The sequence below is a fragment of the Leuresthes tenuis genome, unplaced genomic scaffold (genome assembly GCF_036924035.1).
Source record: "Leuresthes tenuis unplaced genomic scaffold, fLeuTen1.0.hap1 SCAF_3, whole genome shotgun sequence".
Classification (NCBI taxonomy): Eukaryota; Metazoa; Chordata; class Actinopteri; order Atheriniformes; family Atherinopsidae; genus Leuresthes; species Leuresthes tenuis.
In genome coordinates this window covers 14,070,552-14,093,389 of record NW_027325357.1, presented here as the reverse complement: position 1 = coordinate 14,093,389, position 22,838 = coordinate 14,070,552, and the positions used below count along the sequence as shown (strand labels likewise).

General features: G+C 41.1%; 2 protein-coding genes across 2 annotated transcripts in view; one reads left to right on the top strand and one right to left on the bottom strand.

Moving 5' to 3' along the window:
• Window positions 1–13,682, bottom strand: part of foxj3 (forkhead box J3) — a 72,608-nt gene extending 58,926 nt beyond the window's left edge. Inside the window, exon 1 of the mRNA XM_072381945.1 lies at window positions 13,403–13,682. The gene's annotated coding sequence lies outside the window, so the exon portion shown is untranslated. The remainder of the gene's footprint in view (window positions 1–13,402) is intronic.
• A 5,941-nt stretch (window positions 13,683–19,623) lies between these two features.
• On the top strand, window positions 19,624–22,835 carry ppcs (phosphopantothenoylcysteine synthetase). Its single transcript, XM_072381943.1, has 4 exons — window positions 19,624–19,712; window positions 20,850–21,375; window positions 21,463–21,566; window positions 22,211–22,835. Exons 2-4 carry the CDS (start codon window positions 20,853–20,855, stop codon window positions 22,535–22,537), a joined length of 954 nt encoding a protein of 317 aa, XP_072238044.1. The 5' UTR covers window positions 19,624–19,712; window positions 20,850–20,852; the 3' UTR covers window positions 22,538–22,835.
• The last annotated feature ends 3 nt before the right edge of the window (window positions 22,836–22,838 follow it).

Below are 22,838 nucleotides of genomic sequence, written 5' to 3'. Positions count from 1 at the left end.
CACTTCAAAATCCTTTCTGGGACCTTTCTGTGTGGAGTTTGCATGTTCTCCCTGTGCTGGCATGGGTTCTGAAGTATGTCAGATGCAGCGACATCTCATAAAAAATAAATAAAAATAAAAATAAATAAATAAATTTAAAAAAAATAATCAAGATTTTATTAGAGCAGAGTGACAGTCCGGAAATGTTTTACCTGAGCTCAAGTTGACACCTAGTATTAATATGCTGCTGATTGTTTAGCAGCTTTATTCAAAATTTGGCTGTGTTAATGTACAACTACACTTCAGTGTTTTTATAAAAAGGGGTAAAAAAAAAAAAAAAAAAAAAGAAAGAAAGGAAAGGAAAGGAAAGGAAAGGAAAGGAAGGAAAAAAAAGTGGAACTTTGGAGCATGTTTGGAGCACCTTAGACCATTTGACCCATTTGAGTCTATCAGAGCTTTACCCCATACACAGTTTTAGGGTGCGTTAGCCTGGTTTCGAGAAGTTCAATTCTGTATGATTTTGGTCAGACTAACATGTTTACATGCATTGGTTTTGGTGTAACTAATCATGTTAACATATCACCAAAAAACAAAACAAATGATCGGGTTAGTCCAACCTTGGAGAAGTACAGTGGTCAAATCAAACGACCAAGACAAGCTGCATTGGTAACCATGCCGATTGACTAAATGCCAAACACTTTGCTAAGTAAGTCACAGACATAAAATAAAATGGGGAAAGAGAATGTTCGTGTTTCAGTTCTGGTGCTCTCCAAATTCGGCCTTTTTGTACAGGATGACTCACTTGGTGAAAGCAGCACATCATGTGCCGTGAAACATGAGTCACAGTGAAAGAGAGGGGCAGAGAGTCCTATCTGACCTGCTCTGTTCCCCACTGAAGGAAACACAACAACAACAACACAGCCTTATTTTTATCATTTTCCTGGTCAACATAGAATTAAGTCAACAAACAAACATGACCAATCCAGTCGTGCAGTCTGAGACAAATGTAGTGCATTACAAGGAATCACAAGTAAAACCCTACCATATATACACTAATGAAGTGAGAAGACTCTGACTCATAAGAATATGATGTCTTACTCGGCAGAAAAAATAAAATAAGGAGAAATTAAAACTGGGAACCTAGAAATTAGTTTTTGTTTTAAGACTTTCAGATCCACTTCCATGTTCAGACAAAAGTAGATACGTGCACGTATTAGAAATCAACTGCGAGTTCACCCTAACGCATTAAATACGATGACAAGATTAGTGCAAAAGAAGGCTTAAAACTATTGATTTTAAGGCCCATCACAAAATATAGCCTGTCGTAATCATCTGCCCAAAAGCTGTATCAAGGAATAATAAGACGGTCTGTTTAGAGGGGAAAACAGTTAACACAATGTGAAACACCAAAAACCAAAGCTACCAAAGCTAACGTGGTGACAGCGGTGGCACTGAGTCTTGAGATGACATTTATAGCGAGTTGGCGCTGTATAAATGAATTGAATTATGAAGCTTCCATTGTTTACTTGCACCCTTTTTATGAGATACTTGTGATAGAACTTAAATGGATTAGCTAAATCAATTTCCGAGAAGGTTTCTCAAATCAATCTGTTGGCTAAAGTACCTTTTATTTAACCTATTCAATTCAATTACCTTATCTTTTAACTAAATCTTTTTATCTGATGGTCTTTCCCTCCTGTGCAGCAAATCGAGGATAACAGCGAATGTGCATTACAGCAAATATAATAGAAATCGGTACAACTTGTGAAGAACGTAGCCGGCCACAGTGAGTAAAAAGTATTCGATCTTTACCATCAACTGATTTGAAAGAGCTTTTGTGCCCCCAAAAAGTTCAGTGGCTCGACTAATTCGACGGCAATATTGTGGTAATCTCATGTCAAAGTTGTTTCCAGCCATTTGCAAAGCAATCCTTAAACTCATGCTTCAAAGAAAATATAAATCAGGTTAACTGGTTTGGAGCGAATGAACTAGTCTGCATAGTGTCATCGGCAAATGGCAGCTAACAGGAAGAAAAAATATTGGGGAAGAAGACAGACAAAACAAGTCCCTTGGCAATAAATGAGGCAAAATGGAGAAAAAGTCTCCAGGAATTCTCTTCAGCTCTTTAAGTTGTGTTCCTTCTTTCACGTCTGCCTGTGACCAGTCATGCAACTAACTAATTTGGCACGTCTCAAGTGTCAAGTGTTTCTTTTTGAATAGTCATTCCATTGTAAAGAAATAAATCAGTTTTTGTGATCATTGTCATGTTATGGGAATACATTGTTTTAACGGGTCTTGATGATGATGCCCTATTACCACCCAAAGGTGTCATTAATGCACCAAACTGTTCGCCGATCGCCATGAAACAACAACAGAAGGAAGAAAACGGAAAGTCAAAGACATCAACAAGCTCTCTTGTAAACCTCTTTCGGAAATTAAACAAACAGAAAATCCAGTCCAAACCCTGCCAGGTAAAGCTGGTCTACCATCAATCTAACATGACTACACTCTGCCATCTGAGAGCGAAGCACCCCGAGCAAACTTTTTTTTTGTCACACCGACACAATTCGCTCTTCCAAGGATTTTGTTATGAATTATCTGAATTCCCTTGGACTGCACAACCCCAACTCACATTACACTGGCTTCACATCACACGTGTTGCATGTGCAGTGCTAAATTTTTTCACATTTCACAGTCTTTTGCTTTTGGTAAGGTCCATCAGACACTACTACTACTATTTACTAAAAATAAATACATTTAAATGTTTTATTATACATAAGAAATATGAAAAATAACCTGATGTACATATCAAATATACAACACAATGGTTAAATCTAATCTAATGTACTGGTCTTCATCTATTAGATGGGAAATTATTTACCAAAATAATAATTTTTTTTTACTTTGTCCAAAAGAGCATTGTACATGGCCGGAGGGTTTTTCATCTTCTTCTCTTTTTTTTTTTTAATTTAAAATCACTATAACAGAAACAATCAACACATTAATCAGTTATCAAAAGTGTTGATGGTAATTGCAGCCCTGCTCTAGTCGAGATTTATAAAGCCACAAACGTGTGAAATACAGTTATAACTTACTCATTTTCACTTAATCCCTTTTGTTTCTGACATACAATGGAGCACTTAATGTAACGTCATGTTCATTCTGCAGCACTAGGTGACCTCTAAGAGTTGCAATTCAGATGCATTCATCATAATCAAATTTCATTGTAGAGGCTAATTCTAGCTTTGACACTGAATTGCGCGCCCTGAAAAGCGTTTGTCACTGAACTACAAATAAGCTTTTCGTGATTAAAATGTGCGTGTGTGATTCTGCAAGAATTCTTTTTTTCTGTGCTATATTTCGTCCTCGAGCCAGGAACAGAAAGGGAAAACTAACATCAGCACCACTCGTTCTGCTCTGCAGCCCAGCCTCTTGATTCAGCTGTGAGATTCTACCAATTAGGAAATTACAAAGACGTGCTTTGGCGGCTGAAAAATAAGAGGAACAGGCTGCTACGGTGATGTGCCACTAGACTGAGAAATTCCTGGCTTTGGCTTTAAAAGGGCACCGGGAAGATTTCCCCCGAAAGGTTCGATAAAACAGAATCAAAATTCCAATGTGGTGGTCAAATAGGTTCTCCACTGGGACCTCTTAAAGGGAAGAAAATACAAGATAAAATAGAAGTTTCGAAAAGGAAGTCATTTCGGATTACTTGATGAGGATTATCAGGCACAAACCCAAGCAGCAATCAGCATTAACCAAAGAGTTCATAATTTGTTCCTCTCCAATTATTCTCACTTTTGTCAGAGCATCATTTTGACTGTCTGCAAGGCAGAAATCGGTACTGTGAGCTGCCAGCAGAATTTAGCTGCAGTGTGGTGGGGGCCACGTAGCACACATTAAGTCATTAAAGTCCCATGCTTACAGTCCTTTCCTAACCCCCCACTGTATACACCAGTAACGCCCCAGTCTCTCAGAAGAAAAAGCTGCGCTGCCTCCTGCATCTAATAAGAGGAGGGAAACTGGAAGGGAAGTTGAGGCATGACAGTCTTTTAAAGGAAGCCGAATAAATGAGTGAACACACACCCTGGGGCGGGCATGCCGGGGGGTTTCCAGGAGGCTGGCGTGAGCGAGGCCAATCGTGTCAAGATGAGGCGGCAGACTAAAACAAAACTGACATATCAAAGAAGCCAAGCCTTGTAGAAGGCAAAAGAGCAGCCAATACAAAACATTCAACAGCACAGCTTGTTTCTGCATCAATGAGAGATGACACGCCGAAAAAAAACGGCAATTAGCCATTAAAGTGCAGCATAAATTCCATCTGCAGCAAAGCTGCATTTCTTCCCAATCAAAAACCAGCTCAAAACATCTCAGCGGTCTTGTGGCCTGTGATCGCTTCCTTGTTTTCTTTTCAGAGGTAGACAACTGCAAATCGGGCATGTCTGAGACCGCTTCTTTAACCCAACTTTACCCTCCGTCTTAGTCCACATAATACATAAAAATAAACTTTACCCTTACAGCGCAGCCGAAACTCTATCGTTACTACAACAAACTAACGAGGCCTTCGGGCAACTCTAAACGATGCAAATGCCTCGTCTACACGTAGAAACCATAATCTTTGGCAACCCTGGAAGGTACAATTACAAAATAACGCAGATACAGTAAGATTGCAACTGCTCTTAAATGAGTTATATTTTTAATTGGCTCGAGGAAAACCACCGTGGCCTTAAACTCAGTTTGCTTCTAATGAAATATCAAAGGTAAACTGTTTACTACGTATTTTCTTTGCCTGCGATAATAAAGGAAATTCTCTGAGGTGGCTGCCATGCTGACACAGCCTTTAGGTGCTTGTATCCAAAAATGGGTGCATTAAGTGCATTTTAATTGACTTATATTTACCCAGTGCACTGTCTTGCTAATAAAAAAGATATTTTGGCGCTCCTAGAAGACAAAAGAAAGTAGGTCACTCAGTCTCCTGTGAGTCATAAGTTTTGGCAGGAGACCAAGACGAGCAGGTATGGGAGAGACAGAACTAGAGCTGAAAGAGGCCCTGATGGTATTAGAATACCATTTCATAGGTTTTATATAGTACCCAAGGTGAACTTTCCACTCGAGATTTTGTGGTACAAAATAATACCAAATCAAAATAAATGCAGAAGAGTGTTACACATAAAAATAAAAACTGCAGCAAGGTTCACTGAGAAAAACCGAAGCCTTGAAACTGCAGGAGAATGCTACTTTATATTCCATCATATAAATTTCCCCCAGTAAGGCAGAGACATTTCTCAGATTCCAGATGCAGTCTTGTTTCTCTCCAGAACCGGGCCCCCGAGCTTTCCTCTCAGGGCCACGGCACCTTGGCAGCGTAGTTGACATGTGGGGTCAGAGCTTGGACTCAGATTTCCAAAACAGTTACTTCGTGAAGGCGGTGACTCAGCCTGGTCAACGCCATCAGTCAAACGGTCACCTAGGGACGGCCGCATTTTTGAGAAAGCTCTGCAACTAATGTCTTAGGCCCTGTGACCAACAAGCCGATGCTTTCTTAATTACATTGGGCAACTGGCACAGACAGACCTTGTCGCCTAAGCAAACGAGCCCCTCCTCCAGCTAACCTCTCCGCCCTCTCATTCATCCACCCTGAGGGAGAGGCACGCAGGCCAGAGGAAGTATGACTCATCTGAGTAACAAGATGCATTCTTCTGAATTCTCTACAGACGTGTTGTTTGCTAAGTGAAGAGCACAGGAGAGGATGGTGCAGAGAGACAAAGAAACATAAGTGAAGAAACTAAATGAAACATAAATCAAGGAACAAACTATGCGTGATAGAAAGAAAAGATGGACAGGGCTAGAGCGAGTCATCTTGTGTGGGTTTCCAGGTCCACATAGATCAACATTTGCTCCAACTCTGTAGAGAGAATCCCTGGCTTCTTTTAGGGGTTTTCTGAATCACAGATGAGGACTCCAAGTACTACATCTAAGGCTAATCCAGCAGGTTTCACACAGCAAAAAAAAAAAAAGAAAAAGAAAGAAATTGACAAATGACAACAGCAGAGGGAGGATGTGACGTGTGCTTCTGCTGAGCATGCTAAGAATAAGGAGATACCGCCAGAAGGTAAAGACAGCGTTGAATTATCGGATCCACCTCGACTCCTTCCCAAATAACACCACATTTGCAAATCTTGGCACTCGCCACTACGGATCATGAGTCTCACACACCACATCACACACAGTCTCCAACTTCTACTTGAAGCTATTTCTGGACCAGCCCACATTAATATAAGCTGAAATCATAAGACAAATAAACACGTTTTACAAATGAAGCGGGTTTACACAGCCATCTGAGATGCATAATAATAATAAAAATATTAATAATAATACTTAGGTCTCCTGACTTCACGATAAAATATGTGTCCCACTAGTTTGCTGAAACTTAAATGACACAGCAGTAAACTACCTTTTCAAGACTGTTGCTCAATCTTCCAAAGCACACTGATGTTTGAGGACCTCATTAAACCTGGCCGTCTCCGACTTTCCTCTCAAGGACTGAAGATTTAGTCAGACATGAGAAATTTGTCACCGTTAGTTCACTGCCACATTGTCAACACAAAGTAATAAGCCAATAAACTAATGACTGCAGGCTTATTTGTAACTTGCACTGCAGACATTCTTTCCAGATATTTATGTTGCTGCAGAGAACAAGAAAAGCGCCACTTACACAAAAGACTATCCGACATCGTCAACAACTTTCAGTATTTGGATTCAGGCCTCTACCGGGTAACTTACATCAGTTTCTCTCTCTTTGGATAACGTTTCTTCACCAAAAATTTAAGGCTGACAGAACTAGCTTCCCATCTTTATGAATCAGGGGTCCGCGGAATAAAAGTACAGATGCCAAAAGGCCCATTTTCAGCTTAATGGGCTATGACTGGTGAATGGCAGATCAGGCTCTCATAAATCCAATGTTTTTCCCAGTCAAGTGAATGCATCATGTGCATAACAGACACACATCTTCATTGTGGAAGTTTTTTTTATTGAGTTAGGATGACCCAAAGCTAGAAATCTGTATTATCTGAACGTCCTTCGATAATAACCTCAGACGATGCGTAACGGAAAGGTGAAAGACGGAGGAGTGTCAGCCGCTCGGTGATGTATACACACACAGCTCTCCATTATCTGCAGCTTCTACTTTAACAGGTGACTTGTTTCAGTTCAGCTGCCCAGTTTATGAGACGCTAATGACTTAATAGTCCAAAACATACAATAATCAAGTTGAAATTCGCCATGCGCTGCTTTTCTCGCATGAACAAAATCGAACGCAATAGATCAAATCAATAAAACAGGTGATGGGGTCGAGCAGAACATTTCTGCTGTCTAAATAACCTGTTGCTGTTTTTGTTTTTGTATGTTTTCACCGTTGACCAGTTAAAAAAAACTGATGTCAGTTGCTCCAAGTTTTGTGAAAGAAATATAAGGAATGAATTGGATCCAGTAAAGTTAGCCGTCGGTTCATTTTATGATAGCTAAGAGTAAAAATAGAAACATGTTTGCGGTTTATTTCTTTACGTTCAGTTGTGGTTGTCCCAATTTCTGATCCACTTCTATATTTTGAAATAAAGTTTTACATACATGCATATATATACATACACACATAAGAATCAATATAGCTATGACAGCATGTGTATGCTGTCATGCTGAATCACCAGATCACAGCTTTAAAATAATCAAAAGTATTAATAGGAAGTTGTAATATGTGCATCTCTAATCAAACCTTTTAGATAGTGCGCGCACACAGTGTTCAGTGTTGTGTCTATACTTGTATGCATGAATCAACCACTGCCTCATAGAGCAGAGAGATCATCAATGAGTCAACAAATTCTCACCTCGAACTCAACACATACAGAGGCTTGGTGAGGGCCCTGTGCTGTCACACCAGGAACCCCTTCAGTGACACATTTGTGAGGATTAGAGATCCGGCTTTGCATCTTGCTGGAGACCCTTGGTCAAGCAGGTATTTCCCCTCGTCTCCAGATTACTAATCCGTGCACATCTAACATGTTGTACAACTCTTCTACTGGCTGCAGCTGCCCTTACGAGTTGGTTTCCACAGTCCGTAACTCTTCTGAGTCGAAGCCTCAGCTTCAACTGGATGATCACCACCTCCACCAATCAACTCCTGGCATTCAAAAATGTTTCTCCCCTCCAGCTGGAATTTATTTACAGTCCATGAAATCCATCTTTTAGAGAAAAGTTTTCTTAAAGTTCACCAAACATGTGATTTGCTCAAAGATCAGTGATCAAATGTGTAGCTGTGAGATCTCTCTGGCATCCATAATAATTGTGAATAGAAGTTTTGCTATGATTGAGCCACCCCTGTCCTGTCCTGGTATGGTATGCTGCCTAAAAGTGAATCTACCACAGCAGTGACGGCAATGATTAAAACTTAAGCCAAATACTATGATGAAAGCGTCACAGTTATTACTTAAGCTGCATCAGCTTAGCAAACTCTCCTTTCTGCACAGAGCACTGAGGCCTAAGAGTTTAAACCATAGGAATATGAATTTCTTCCACTTACTGTGAAGCCAAACAGTGATTCTGATGGTCAAACTGTACTAAATGACATTCAGAATTCGCCGTCTTTATCAATGTACGGTTTGGCTATTCATTGGCACCCCCCTGATCCCCCCTAAAATCTTTAAAAATTCTAAATGATTCAGTGAATTTAGTCCTTACTTATTTTACTACATCTTCGGTCATACTTGGCATTAAGCACCAAATTGCGTGCCTTACCACGAAACTAATCTACAGTCAAAAGACTTTTGTTTCGTGTCTAGTGCACCGCAGCTACCTCAATTTTCCTAACCACCTGCGTTCGTGCACTTTCACCGCCTCCAAAACTTGAGCTGAATGCAAAGATGTGATGAAACCGAACAATAAGGACAGAACTGCAACCAAATTTTATGATTCTTTTTGCAACCATGAGTCAGAAAAACCACGGTACAGGAGCTGCCATCTGCACCACCGGAGCCTTTACTCTTGGATTTACTAAACTTTGCCAGGCAGGCTTTGGTGTGGGTAGGTAATGTAGTTCCCCTGCAGTGAGACGGTCCCCGATTAGTCAGATTAGGGGGTGGTGAACACTTTCAGATTAAAAAAAAAAAAACATGTTGGGCAAAAAGGAAGTTGAATTACATATCACAAACTTCCCTTATTCGTGTCTACATCCAGCTCCATGCCAGGACATGAAATTTAGCATTTAGGACTAGTTCACTGACAAATTCAACTCAATACATTGGGAGAAGGTCAATGAGGAGAAGTACGCAGCGTGTTGCTAGATAAATAAGAAATGAAAGTCTAGTGCTTCAGTAAATCCACTCTCTGCATCCCGTGAGGAGGGTTGGTGGAATAGGGGTGGGGTAACGGAGGAGTCAAGGCTCGTTTGAAACTGAACCAGTGCTGCATTCCCACATCCACCCGTATGCAGCGAGGGGCTCTTTAAAAATTCATTGATTTACAGCAAAAATAGATTAAAGCACCCAGCTGAGCAAAACTCAAATTTTGGCTCCTGAATAACATTAACAATAAAACATCTCCGTCAAGCTCCCTGGGGGGTGGGGGGGGTGGGGTGTTTGCCTGGAGAAATATTTCTGCTTTTTCCACCTTACAGCACCTCGAAATAATTTATTTCCAATCATTACTAAAATAATGCATTTCTAATTGTCATCTTTAATTACCCATTTCTTCAGATGACAAACTCAGCTGAGAAAAACTAATTAAAATCCATCCAAGGATATGTCATTCCCATGATGCAATTCTATTCACCATTTGATATCTCAGCTACAGAGACTCAATGACAGCTGCTCCAGCCCCCCCACCCACCCAAAAAATGCCAAGAAGCACAGTTACAGTAATTGCTCTGGCCAGCACTAAATGAGGTTCACTTAAGTGCAATTATCCCCCTCTGATCTCTCACATAAAGAGATTTCTTTAACATGGAGAAGTGGGTACACACAATGTGACTGCAAACAAGATTCAAATTGGAATCATGGAGGCATTTCCAGCAGATGAATTGGCTTCGTAGCTCATCTGCATTCAAGTGATGCACAGCGTTGCTAATGAAGACTGAGCGAGTGCATATTCACCACCGCAGCGTGCATGAGACCAAAACTTCACACCATATATAAAAGGGAAGTGCCCTGAGAAAAGTTCTAATAAAACTGTCTGGTTATCCGGTCTGAGACGCATTATATGGCAGCGCCGACTCCAAGCAGAGTAAATAGCTGTTGAACCAATAAGTACGATCCTGCTGCAAAGTAAAGTAAAGAAAGAAAGAAACTCCAACCTACAACAACTTCAAATTCAAGAAGCACGAGAGACTGAAACTCTGGCTTCAAACTCAGAGATACGTCATCAGCAGTCCTAATGAACACACTCCCATCTGCCAGCAGCATAACGCAATAAGTCTTTAGCCTCAGGGGCAAGATGTGACGGTCTAATAGAGGCTGCAACAGAGGTTACCTGTTGGGTGCCGTCCAAATACACAGGGCGGAGGTGGGGGTGCCTTTGATGGGCGTTCTTGTTGCCACAGGCTAAAGCACCACCAGAACTCTGATAACTATACCTCACGGATGGCCATTTGAATAATCACTTCAACAAGGGGAGAAATTAAAAACCCTCTCAGTGAGACTGGCTGGGCACGGGGCCACATGCTGAATTCCTAATGAGGAGTCTGCATTCAAATGGTAGAAACTGTTCTAAATTCATTCTCCTATGCAAGCTTTCTGACCCTTGACATACATCCAAATTACTAATCTATTATACATCATCATCCCCGAGCTGAGCATTATCTGTGACTCACTGATGACACGTCAATCTTTTTTCACACAAATACTGTAGTCCTCGTCTTCTAAAGATAATGAAAAGTTATTTCTTTCCCTTCAGAAATGATAGATGAATGTGCTATTCACACCAAACACGAGCACACAAAGCAGTAAAGGACCGTGTGCTACAGACTTTTCAAAGAGCACCGGAGGCTAAAACCATGGGTTAACCAGTTATAACCTTCGGTGACATACGGGTGCTCACCTTTTTAAGCTAGAAGCGCCGCGCTTGTCACATCGACCATTTAAGGACACACTGTAATATTCTTTAAAAGAGAACGACAACAGTCACAAAATGAAGCTAAAAGTTTAACCTTTCAGAGGAATCGTTCGGTTACAATATTGAAGTCATTACTCTGAAAAAAACAAGAACGATATCACGTCTTCCCTTTTAAGTTTGTCTGATTAGTCTCAATTTTCTCAAATCTTTCCTTTACTTTCCTCTGAACTATTCAGAACACTCATCAGACAAAAATATACAACCAATTCAACTCACAAAATCTGCACGATTCGACATGAAACAGCAAATAATCTTCCCTGTATGTGTACTTACAAGCAGCCGCAATGCATTTGAAGAGGCCTTCAAATTTGAGTCGATGTATCATTTCCGGTTGTGAGAAAGTGAACCTCACATCTCATTAACGAACTAGGAATATAACAGATGTGACTCCACTGCTTTAAGGAGCACATTTGGTCCGATATGTGTTCTTCTTCATGTCTTCTCAGGCACACTTAAAAGCTTTCCTTAGCCGTAACTTTTCCTGCTTCTTTGAGCCAGGAGAGATCAGCTGAATGTCACTTCCATTGTGCCAATTATTTCCAGCTTTGTTTTCAAACGGTTGTTTGAATTGCCACAAGATACCGCCCTCAAAGACAGCACCATTCAAAGAATGGCATCAAGGGCCGAAGCACCGGCAAAGTAGAGACCGAGTTATCTTTCGGCGCAACAATAAGCCAACACTTTCCACTAAACCTCTTAGGTTTTGAGTCTTGAAACTGAACAAAAAAACAAAACAAAAAAAAAAAAACAGAAAAGGACGGGATAAATAAATATGTAGTGACAAATACACAGGCTCGTTTCCAGAGGGTATGCTGAATGAGGCTACTTTGCTTCTGCTTATCTGGATGGAGGAGCTTCATAACTGAAACACCATGTGTCCTCTACAGCTGCATGTACAAATAGCCCCGATCCAGACAGCTCTGTAGGCCTGCTATTTAAAGGATGGGTGATTAAGAAGCAAACCAGGTCTGACCTTTGATTGTGGGTGCTGACTAACGCTATGGGTATTTTGTTAGTTGAAGCATACAGTCTGGCAGGGTTTGGATGTTGGGGAGGGGGGTTTGTGATGTTTGATTTTAGTCATAAATTCAGCCTTTTTAATGTTGCCTTTTATAGCAAAAAGACAAGTTAGGAGAATGAGCGTGATCGTCTGCTGGACTTCATAGACAAACTGGAATTGAAATCAAACGGTGAAAAAAAGCCTGATCCCTGATAATAAAAAATTTTAAAAAAAAAACCTGCAGAAAGGTGACAGCGGACAAATTAAAGAGTGCAGTCATCCATTTTCTAATAAAGACCGCCGGGATGAAGCGAGGACATTGTTTAGTGTACAGCAACACGAAAATACCACAGCTGTTCGATTTAAAGTGGCAACGTGAGCAAATCATTGTCTGGTCGTTGTGTGATCAAAAACCAACCAATTAAACATCCAAGCAAAATAAAGCTCATCCTGGGAGTCGATGTCTAACTGCAACGCCGCCTGTGCCTTTCTGCAACACTGAACCAGAGAAGGTCTCCGGATCAGCCGCATGAAATTCATCCGAAACATGTTTTGCACTTGTTGATTGTCCAGCCACATGACAACCCTGCGCCCTGTCACGAAAGTCGACCAGTTTTTACAGAGGAGGATCGTCGCTTTTCTGCAGGAATCTGTTGGCCGCGAGCAAAACTGACGACTGACAGACGAGAAAACACACTGCAACAGCTGTGAGTCAAATACCACCGTCAGAGCACACAGGAAAACCAAATGACACTGGAGTAACACATACACGCACTCACTTCATGCTGGACACACGGCGTCTCACATACCAAACAGCTAGCTAACGATAGCTGTTGGAGGTTTGGGATAGGTCATCAAATCCTCCTATTGCGAGGAAACTACAGGCACACCTACCACTTAAAAAAGCGCCGACAACGCTCGGCTTAAGTCAGGTGGCTACCGAGGCTGGCTAGCTAGCTGTCAAAGTTGCCCTGTCAGTTGTCACCGGTTGCACGGTGGTGCTAGCAGGCTAACGCGAGAGCTGTCAACTTGGAGAGTTACAGCAACGCGTCCGGAGTGTACAAACACTGACCACGGGGAAACACCGACTGGATGTTAGAGGAGAGAAAATGTCCCCGCGTGCCCTGCCACGGCGAGCGGAAAGCTGTGCGTCAGGGCCTGCTCACCGGGCTCAATCCCCAGAACTTCAGTGCAGCTCACTTCCCCGTTAAAGTCGTCCATTTCGAGGGCCTTAGTTCAACTTCCATGCCCATGTAGCTCACTTACTCTGGATGAAAGCTGCTGTGACGGTGGCTCCCTGTAATCCCCGCAGTAGTTTCAGAGTAACTGTCTCCCGTTCCTTCCACCTCCTCTTCTTTGGAAAGCGTGCCCCCCCACCAGGAGTGTCCTGTGCTCTTGACGTTGTTGTCCTGTGCAAAGAGCTTCGCCGTAGCTTCGCCGGTGTGCCTGCGGTGCCGTGGTGTCCCTCCTCAGCTCCTCTCCGCCTTCTCCCGTTCGCCTTTCTCTCGGCGGCCGAGCCAACATCCGGGACTCTCCCCCGTTTGGGTTAAGTGCCCGGAACTACTTTCACATATGACGACGCACATGGAGGTCCCCCCCCCCCCCTCCCCCCTTCCCCCTCCCCTCACCACCACCACCACCAGGCGTCATACCACGTCTGCCGCCACAGAAACTAGCGCGCGGTTAAATGCTCACGCCCGCACTGGAAATAGCACCCATACGAGACTGCACCTCAATCAATGAAGTGGTCGATAAAAGTGCTTTATTTAGAAGTCATTCTGGGTGAATATCACTCAAAGCGCCTTCTGAGGTAAAAACAATAAAATAAAAGATAGAATAAAATAATTAAATTAGAAGGTCAGTTATAGAGTAAAAAAGGAAAAGGAGTGGAAGCTATGCCAAATCACTTTATCAGTTATTAATAATCATTTTACCAATGTACACATTACAAGCTATTTTAAAAAGCAGGCAGTTATACGTAAAATCCAACTTTATGTATCCTTTTGATGTATGTATTTTTCTATTTACTTGACAATCCACAGATACATTTGGCCTCATTCACACTTCGTCGTGAGCCATTACATCTGAAGTGAGCCTACTTGTTAATAAGCTGTTAATTAATGGATTTTGGTCCAACAGATTCCAGCGGAGGGTACTGTGATGAAATGAGACTCCAAAACACATGGTCCTGCTCAAAGAGACGCCTATGAAATAAACTTTGAAACATCTGAAAACTCTTAACTCGTTGTTATTACTGGCCGGTGGTGATTTATTAATAACACAGTTATTTATAAAACATTAATAAACTCACCACCTACACTTTTAAAGGGTCCTGTACATGTGATACCTACACGAAAAAGAAGCACCATGTGATTCATGATGAAAATACACATCAGTCTGGGTTTATATGATGGTTTCTATATCTCAGGGCTTCATAGAGGGTTGCTGCTCAGTTTTAAACGTCAAAATCACGTTTTCCCAGAAAAGGACCTCAAAATAACAATCATAAGTTTCCAAAATTGATCATCTGTTGAATTACACCCAGTGCAGCATTGTGTCTGTGGGGTCCCTGCACAAGGACTCCGGTGCTGTTTAAAAAACATGGAAATACTAAATTCAATCATTCTTTTATTCTTGAACTAAAAAAAAATCTTTGTTTTCCACCTTTAAAACTGCACCGTGTCTAAAAGAATGCACTGCACAACATAGAGTACAATTAAGGTTACTTTACAAACTCTTAGAGGAAACCTGTGCGGAAGATGTGAGTTCATTGTGGTTCAGATTTGTATTTACCCTTTCTTGTGAAATAACTGTGGGTATTTCTGTGGTTCACAGCCTCACCATGTCTTATTTTATTTTTTCATCACTGTGAACCATTGAAAAATTAAATCATCTTTGTGGCATTGTTGCTAAAAGTAAGAATGTGGTTTCAAGCTATTCTCTGCTAAGGCGAGATGTTGTGCATTATGGCTCAGAGTGTGAAATAAGTGTACAGGATTGGGGGAAAAAAATTAGGGTCTTTTTATTCAACTCAGAGCACACAATGGTTTCCTTTGATTTTTATTTTGTGTGTTTTCCCTTGTTCACAGATTCTTAAACTATTCTGTCCTGTGTTTTAATTAGATCATTATCACGCTGCCTTATTACACCCTGTTCTTTTTTTAATATAAAAAAGCTAAAAAATGTTCTTAAGAAATGCACAAAAAGCAACCAGGTTAATCACTGCAGTCAAACTTTGACGAACAGCAACGTCGATGTGCTGTGATTGTTTTTTTTAGCAGTGCAACAGCGCCGCTTGTGGGTTAGTCATGAGAACTGCATGCCAATGGAAAACCTGGCTCCCCTGTATAAAATGCTGTTTAAGGTTTAAATACGGTGGGGGGTTCTTAAATCGGGCATTATTGAAACACAGTTTCCGAAAAGCTTCTGCTTGTCTCTAAATCTAATGTGTGTTTAAACTCAAAAGGATTATTCTTCTAAAACAAATCATAATGAACGTGCCTGAGAACGGTGAACGTTTTCCCTCATTAGATCATAACGACATATTTTTCATATCCCTGAGAGATTTGTAGCCCTGTTTTTTTAGACGAGCTCACATTAATTAGGATAGCCAATTGAATATATGTGAACATGAATTGAAATCTGAAGAGAAAGAAGCCCAGCAACCTTAACTTGCTGTAAAAACAAAGTTTGTAACAATGGAGCATACCGCCATGTACTTTTCAAATGTATCAACATTTCATTTTGTACCCTGATGAGAAATTGAAATCTCCTCCAGCAACAAGATCTTAGTTCAACAAACGTTTAAACTCCCCCAAGAAATGGTGCACCTATAATCAAGCTGTCAATTAAAATCCACTCCTTACATTTTAAAATCTATGAAAAAAGGGTCAAACAACTCAGAACTTCAAACAATTCAAACACACAAACATTTACACACAGAGGAGAGGCTGCACACTTTAGTGGGAACACGAATACATAAATGATAAAGAGCCTTATTAAATGGATGCAAAGCAAGTAGCTGTTTGCTCCTTTGTTAGTGTTAAACATGTCATAAATTGGAGCTTTAACTCTCAACTCTCAACTAAGTTTAGTCTTCAGGGGAGTGACCAGACTAAGAGAAGCATAAACACATTTTACAACACAAGATACAAATCGCTTGCAAGTTTTTGTAATTTCTTACCCATGTGGTTAGTGTTTACAACATTCAAACTTGCCCCCTCCCTCCTGCTCGAGTGTGTCCAGAGAATGAGAGACAGGCCTGCAACTAATTACAGATCAAAGCAGTAAATCAGAGAAATAAAATGTGATACACTAATTGTTTCACAGTGGTTACATTCTGAAACACATGTTTTGCACCTCAGCCCACCCCCACAACACCCTTTTTGGGAGGCGCTACATTATTAGATTTTTTTATATTAAAGTCCCTGTTCTGCTGACGGGGTCCAAATGGGTGTGTAGTGCAGATGTCTACAACAGGGAGGAGGAAGGAGACGATCATTTAAACCATACACAACGATTTTATAGACTTCACAGCCATTTTCTGTCATTGGTAAACAGTCTGTGGTGTCTGCTCACACACTGCCCAAAGGCCACCACCCAAAGCATCCTGAAAACGGCAAAATCAGATTATTGGAAATAGATCAATTATTGAGAGGGATCACTACGGTGACCCTGTTAGTTGTTTTTTTAAATGCCACTCTGTTTAGTATACCTTAAATGATTCAGTTCACACGTTTTGGTTATATTTTTCTCATCTTTTAGCTTTTCTGTGTGCGTGAGTGAAAATGAGCAGATGATGTATTCAGGGGACCTTGTGTCTCATTAAGTGAGCCCCTCTCCAGAGCATAGCTAAATCAGCTTGAAAGGCTGCTCTGCTGCTGTGACACTCTGTATATACGCTTATCGAGTGTGCACACATTAACTAAAATGTGCAAATTAATTTTGCATCATGAGCTTAATGTAGTGTGACGTGGCTTTCGGTGTTTTGTTTTTTTTCTTTCCTCAATGGCCACTTCCAGGCTCTGTACTTTAACTGTGACTCGTGAATTTCGTGCGAAAGCATTGAGACACCAGCTCAACAACCTCAGGATCTCAGCTGGATCTTTCTTTTGTGTAAGCACTCACTGTGGACATCCATTGTTCTGTATTGATAGCATCTTCTAAGTAGCGTGCTGGAGCTTTGACCCTTGAGCTGTCACTTCCACATAGACCCAACATAAAGGTGTTGGGGACCTTTGCAGTAGCCTTCTCCTGCAAAGGAGATTCCCATGCAACCTGACGTAGCTTCAGTGGCTGCTGGATTTCTCTGTTGTTGTTTAGCTTTGCTCCAATCACACACATCCCATGCTGTGCTCATTAATTATACTTTCAGTTGTTTATTTACATCGTTAGTAGATTTTGTCTGAACATTTCACACTAGTTTGACAGTGTTGTCATGTGCTCTAATGTCCAGGTTCACACAAAGGAAAAGATGATTGGTTCACTTGACATGTAGCATAAAAAAGTATGAAGAATAGAAGAAGCATTAATGCAACCACTTGAAATGTTTCCAGTGGAGTACGGCTGAAAATCAAGATTTGACAAAGTTGCATAGTTCTCCCTTGTGATTATGGCGTTCCATAATTACTATGGAAAGTGAAAGTAAGTAGTTCAAATGAAGCAACAGAGCAACCTTATTCTAAATTATAGACTAATAATACACCGGCTGAGCTACCTTCATATCTGCGGTTGCATTAGCTGATAGAAAATCTTTACTGTTTAACCTGTTGTCGCATCTGGTCAAATCTGACTCACTCAGGTGTTACTGAACGTTGGAAAATCAAGGCCAAGTGACAACTTTAATTTGGAATAATTTGAAGCAAATTACATTTCCTCAGAATGTCAGCGCTCATTAAGCTTTCTGCTCTTTGCACACGCTTGATTTTACCAGAGAGACATTTATCTCTCCCTGTGGAGGAAGAAAGCCTCATCATCCGCAAACTTCGTAGTTTACGTACTTACATAATTACATTAAATTAACAAACTCTTTCTTGTGTGATGTCATCAACTAAATCTTTCTTTAACGGTATTGAGTATTTCTTGTACGGAAATCAAAGCCAAAAATCATCTCTTTACATGCTATTCTTATGTTAGAAAATAACAAAAAATTTAATAATTACATGTGTAGCACTGAGTAAAACTTAGTCTGACTGACTACGAAAAATGTCAACTCTCTAAATTAGAGTTAATGTGTTACCATGTGTACAAAGACACCCTAATCTGCGGTGAAGGAAATAAAAATTTAAAGAAGTTATTTGGTTGGAAATGAGCAACTTTTTCACTCAAGGGGCCTGTGCAATGAAACAGGATGAGTGACTTATTAAGATAACTTCAGGTTCAGCTCTGGATTTTCAGTATTACAATGCTGGTTCGCTTCTTACCAGGATGTATCACCACGGTAACTTACCCCTGACCTGCTCCTGAGCTTATCTCTAAACCTGACCACACATCTAACAGCTCCACCCTCTGACCAAGCTGTCATTTTAGAAAATGCTAAATGAAAAAGACATTAGCGCCTTGACAAATAAAGAGTTTCTCTGAGAAGTTTATTCACTGTAGGTCTCGCCTAAAACAGACAGTAAAAAACTTGGAAACTATACACCTTTTCAGCCTTTTAGTGTCTGGATTACATAGACTGAAGTCGGACATTTATCTTTCTTTGCATCTTTTAAGATTTACAAATGAGCTTTTTGAAATGAAATGTGAATCCAACCTCCTTCTTTCCCAAGAACTGCTCACTATGGATTTAAAAGTGTTGGTGTGTCTGGCAGTGTGATACATACTGAGGATATCTAAGTTAAGTAACCCAGCTGGAGTCTGGCTCTGTTCTCAGTTCACCTGGTTCCTACCTCTTCATCAGGCTTTTGTTCGACTGCTCTCAAAGTCAAGGCCAGAAATTAAATGTCTTACACTGTCAAATACTTTCTTGTCTCAGTTCACTGATACTGAATACCAAATCGATGTTTCAGCAGGTACTTCCACTGTTTCTCCCACCTACAACCACAGTTTTGACTCATTTCAGGTCTAAATGAAACAAATGAATTACGAGCGGGAGCTCTTTTCTTAATTTGAGTTCATTTTCTTGTAACTTTTTACAGCATTGTAACCATTTTTACAGAATCTGATACAACAACAAAAAAACGCTGTGGAAATGTTGAGGTTCTACAACACAAAGTATGACAGTGGCTACGTTTGGTTTTCTTCTGAGTACTTTACTTTCTGAACAACACTTGCTGAGTCAGTGTGCCAGTCCAGTTGGAAATTTTACAGAAATTGCTCTATTTGAGCCATACTGATCATACTTATGTTAAATTAAATCTTAGCCCTCATATCACAGAAAAAAAAATAAGGGCATTGGTCGTTAATAGTCTCCGTACCACGTGGTAGTACGGTTTACGGCCACTGGGGGCGCTGAAGGCTTGTTTTGTATTTAAAGAAACCAAAGAGTCCAGCAGCTCAGCCCTTTCAGGAAGTGTAGAAGTTGAGGAGTGCTGATAGCAAACCCGCAGCGAGAGAAGGGCATTTTTCTAGATTTGTAAGTATAATACACGTTGTTATTATTTTACTGAGGGTGTTGTGTCGGTGGTCATGATGCTGGCAGATAACAGGACGCATTATGTTATTTTTCTAGTCTGCGAAGTCGCCTGCCCTGTACTTCTCTCCTTAATATTTGCAGCCAAAGGAAGATTTAATATTTTCTGCTCTTAATAAAGTCCCCTGAAGAGCATTTTAAACTATTTTCACTCAAAACGGCAAGGAAAGGTTTTAGTGGCGAGGCGAAGATGTACCGTATTCTGAGGTGGTGTTTCACTTTTGGTTGAGACTTTGTTTCTGTTCATCTGTATTGTAAGGAACGTTGTTTTGTTTTGTTTTTTTCTTTTGTTGAATTTCTTTATTTACAATCCCCTGAACCTAACACAATTTAATAAACTTCTCCTTAAAACAGCATTAACAAAAAATAGACGCTATGATCCAAATTAAGAAAGAATTTGGTCAGATAAAGTGGGAATTCACTTTGTACGTCAGTGTACTGTGTATATCTTGTAAGTTCAGGTTTTGTACACGCGCATTTGCTCCATCTGTTACATGACAAGGCTTGGCCAATACATTGTTATTGTATGGTATGACTGCAGGTACCCTAATACAAGCCCTGATGCGATCGTCACTCAGTTCATTCATGTTCATTCAGCAGTATTACAGGAATTATTACACCAAACCTTTTTTTCAATTAGTTGAATATTCGGTATTGGCTGAATTGTTGTAAAAAGAAGAAAAAAAGGGGGGGATTTTTTTTTTTTTTATCAATTGGAAAAAAACAGTATTGATTACATAAATGTGTTTAAACTTTTGAGGTTTCTGGGATTGTGCAAACATATTAATGTGAATATTGTTCCTGTCGACAAATGAAATTCCTTGCATCTGAACGAATATCCAGATTTGTTGAGTGTGTCTTTGAGCCAAGCACTCAAACCAAGGGGACGTGCTCTTCCCACAATGCAACATGGTAGCATCTTATTAATTCTCTTGACATTTTTCCCATTTTCTTCTTCCAGGCCTATATTTTTAGTACTTTGCTCAGAGACGTGCAGAATCTCTGGAGCTCGCCTGTAAAAACAGATGTGACACCAATAACAAATCCTCTTTCTTGACGCTGCCCCTTCTCTCTCAACAGATTATGGCTGAACCCAGAATATCTTCTATCGATGGGAAGTTGGCAGAAGAATTTGCTGTCCCCTCTCATGTTGACGAGGTCAAGGAGAAGATGGCCGCTTTTGCCAGATATCACGCAGAGGCAGGTCGCAAGGTGGTTCTCATCACATCGGGAGGCACCAAAGTTCCCCTCGAGTCGCGCACCGTTCGCTTCCTCGATAACTTCAGCAGCGGCAGACGAGGAGCCTCCTCAGCAGAATACTTCATAGACTCGGGCTACGCTGTGATTTTCCTACACAGGCACCGCTCTCTCTTCCCTTACACGCGGATGTTTTTAACCATAAACATGCTGGACGCCCTGCAGTTCAGAGGTGGAGAAGACACCAGCGAAGTGGTGGTGAACCAGCAGGTGCTTCCGAACATTGCCAAAGTGCTGAAGCGATATGACGAGGTGAAGGACGAGAGGCTTCTTCTGCCCATTGAGTTCAGCACTCTGTCGGAGTATCTGCACTTACTCAAAGCAGCAGCGCAGGCACTCAGCACATTAGGTACATGTCGATGTTCATTTACAGGCCGAAGACGTGACTCTGTGTAGCGTGTGTTCAAATCTGGTCTCATGTTTACTCTCCACCCAGGATCAAAGGCCATGTTTTACTTGGCTGCAGCCGTGTCTGATTTCTACATACCGGCGTCGGAGATGCCCGAACACAAAATCCAGTCATCGGACGGGCCTCTTCAAGTGAGTGAAAAATGGCACATGCAGCCATGGTTATAGAATGGGGGAAATGTCATTTTGTCCACGACTTTTGTCAGGGTCAAAGTGTCTCAAATACTCCCAAATGATTTGGAAATATTTTTGCACAGATATGCGTGGGATCCTCAACATTTAGACTGACCCGTTTATTACGACGTGACTTTTCTTTTTTTAATAACACAAAGGTGTGCGTTTAACTCTAAACGTCACTGTGCCTACATGAGAACAGCTTCAAACAGTCTGCTATAGAAATTTATATTTCCTCTTATGGTTTTGCTTAGGTATATGGGTAACAGATGGATATGAACCCAAGTGGGCCCCATATGGGTCCTTGCTGGATCACTGATGGGGAAATGTATACATGTGCTCAAAATGGGCAACACAAATGAAGCTCATTTGAGTTTAAGCACTCAGTTTACCGCGCCACGTTTATTTTGCTTATACTGGTGAGTTAGAGGACACTTTATGCCCACAAAGCCATCAAAAGCTCCGACCTCTAAATATTTGCACTCATGCATTAGGTCAGTAAGTGCAGTGTATGCTCATAATTATGGCGTTTTATGCTAAACGTCAAATGTATTACACCAAATCTCGTAATTAATGACTAATTTACTTCTTCTCCATTTCAGCTCAGCATGAAGATGGTCCCCAAGATCCTCTCCCCGCTCGTTAAAGACTGGGCACCTCAAGCATTTGTCATCTCCTTCAAGCTGGAGACGGATTCAGCCATCCTGATTGCCAAGGCTCGACGGGCTCTGGACACCTACAGGCATCAGGCCGTGGTGGCCAACGTACTGGACTCTAGGCGGGGTTATGTGGTGGTGGTGACCCGCGACACTCAGGCTGAGCTGATCCTCACCGAGGAGGACGTAAAGAACGAGGTGGAGATAGAAGAGAGGATAGTGAGCAACCTGACAGCTGCACACAAAGCATTCATAACTCAACAAGTAGGTTGACAGAAAGGATCTGAGGTCCGTTCATCTGTGCTCTTACTTGATCAACTGGCCTGTTCTGCTGATAAGCTTGTGTCCATTCAGTTTGATACACGATACAGCTTAGTTTTCTCAAACTATAAGCATATTATGCCTTTATTGTCGGGTTCAGGTTTTCTTGAAATGGGTCTCAAACGTTAACACACCATCACCGTACAGGACTGACAGATTAAAAATGTTTATTCAGATCGTCAGAAAACATTTCAGCATTTTATGACTGCTTTACCACAACTCTGAACTAACAATAAACATTTAAGAAGCCCAT

What these genes read in the sequence shown, in the direction of transcription:
- ppcs (XM_072381943.1), top strand. Translation starts at nt 20,853, where the DNA reads ATGGCTGAACCCAGAATATCTTCTATCGATGGGAAGTTGGCAGAAGAA. An exon ending in GCAGGCACTCAGCACATTAG is followed by an intron (nt 21,376 to 21,462) that starts GTACATGTCGAT and finishes CTCTCCACCCAG; the next exon opens with GATCAAAGGCCATGTTTTAC. An exon ending in CATCGGACGGGCCTCTTCAA is followed by an intron (nt 21,567 to 22,210) that starts GTGAGTGAAAAA and finishes TCTCCATTTCAG; the next exon opens with CTCAGCATGAAGATGGTCCC.